Source organism: Meleagris gallopavo, chromosome Z, assembly GCF_000146605.3.
Source record: "Meleagris gallopavo isolate NT-WF06-2002-E0010 breed Aviagen turkey brand Nicholas breeding stock chromosome Z, Turkey_5.1, whole genome shotgun sequence".
NCBI classification, from domain to species: domain Eukaryota; kingdom Metazoa; phylum Chordata; class Aves; order Galliformes; family Phasianidae; genus Meleagris; species Meleagris gallopavo.
Window position 1 is genome coordinate 46,068,940 of NC_015041.2, and position 1,104 is coordinate 46,070,043.

Consider the following 1,104-nt stretch of genomic DNA (forward strand, 5'->3'; position numbering starts at 1 on the left):
GTCTCGATCTCTAGAGGTCCCTTCCAACCCCTACAATTCTGTGATTCTGTGATAAGGAAAAAGTCTTTTACATTGAGAGTGGTGAGACACTGGAACAGGCTGCCCAGTGTTGTGGTGGATGCCCCGTCCCTAGAGACTTTCAAAGGGAGGCTAGATAAGGCTCTGGACAGTTCGATCCAGCTGTGGTGTCCCTGTTCATTGCAGGGGAGCTGAACTAGATGGCCCTCAAAGGTTCCTTCTAACCCAAATGAATCTATGATAAATTTTTTTTTATCACTATTTTGGGAGACAGAGCATTCAAACAAGCAGGAAACCAAAGCAATATAAACAGATAGCTGTACTTGACTATATGCCAACTCTGTCACAGATTCAAAATGTAATCTTCAGCATGTTTCTGTATACGTTTGTTATGTATGACATGGGGATAGGAATAGCTGTATATCCTTGCAAAGGGCCTTAATCACAGTAAATAACACATGCTTTCCCCATCCTCCAAATAACCAAAGACAGCACTGGCACTAAAAAATATTATTTTCTGTTTAATTAAGACACCAACCTCAAGTAGATGCACCTTTGTTGCAAACTGGGAAGTTGATGAGCTAATGATATTCTGGATAGTGTATGAGCCTAGGTGAAACCTGAAATACAAAGAATAAAAAAAAATGAAAAGCCACTTTAACATACAGTTTCTGTGTATGCACACAAACTTCTTATTCTCCTTCATTTGTTTGTTTCACTAGAAATCGCTAGAAACAATTAAATTCAAGTTTACATAGCTACTTTTTTAAAAACAGATATAGTCTTATAAATCTAATCCTCAGGACATTTAAAACCTCTAAAAACTGAACTTCAGAGCCATAGAAATTTTTCAAGCTTCTATGAACAGTAAAAGCTGAAGACACCACATATTGAACAGCATCTGTATTTGTGGTACACATTCAAAACAATCAAGTTCCCCCAGGGGTCTGTGCTGGGTCCGGTCTTGTTCAACATCTTCATCAATGACCTTGATGAGGGGATAGTGGCCACCCTCAGCAAGTTTGCTGATGATACGAAGTTGGGAGGATTGACTGACACGCCTGAAGGCTGTGCTGCCATTCAGCG

At 39.9% G+C, this 1,104-nt stretch overlaps 1 protein-coding gene across 1 annotated transcript in view; it reads right to left on the bottom strand.

Annotated features, from left to right (window-relative positions):
* LOC100540511 (leucyl-cystinyl aminopeptidase-like) overlaps positions 1–1,104 on the bottom strand; it is a 15,401-nt gene that overhangs the window by 12,827 nt on the left and 1,470 nt on the right. Inside the window, exon 2 of the mRNA XM_019610224.2 lies at positions 557–638. Coding sequence (XP_019465769.1) covers positions 557–638 — 82 coding nt within the window. The remainder of the gene's footprint in view (positions 1–556; positions 639–1,104) is intronic.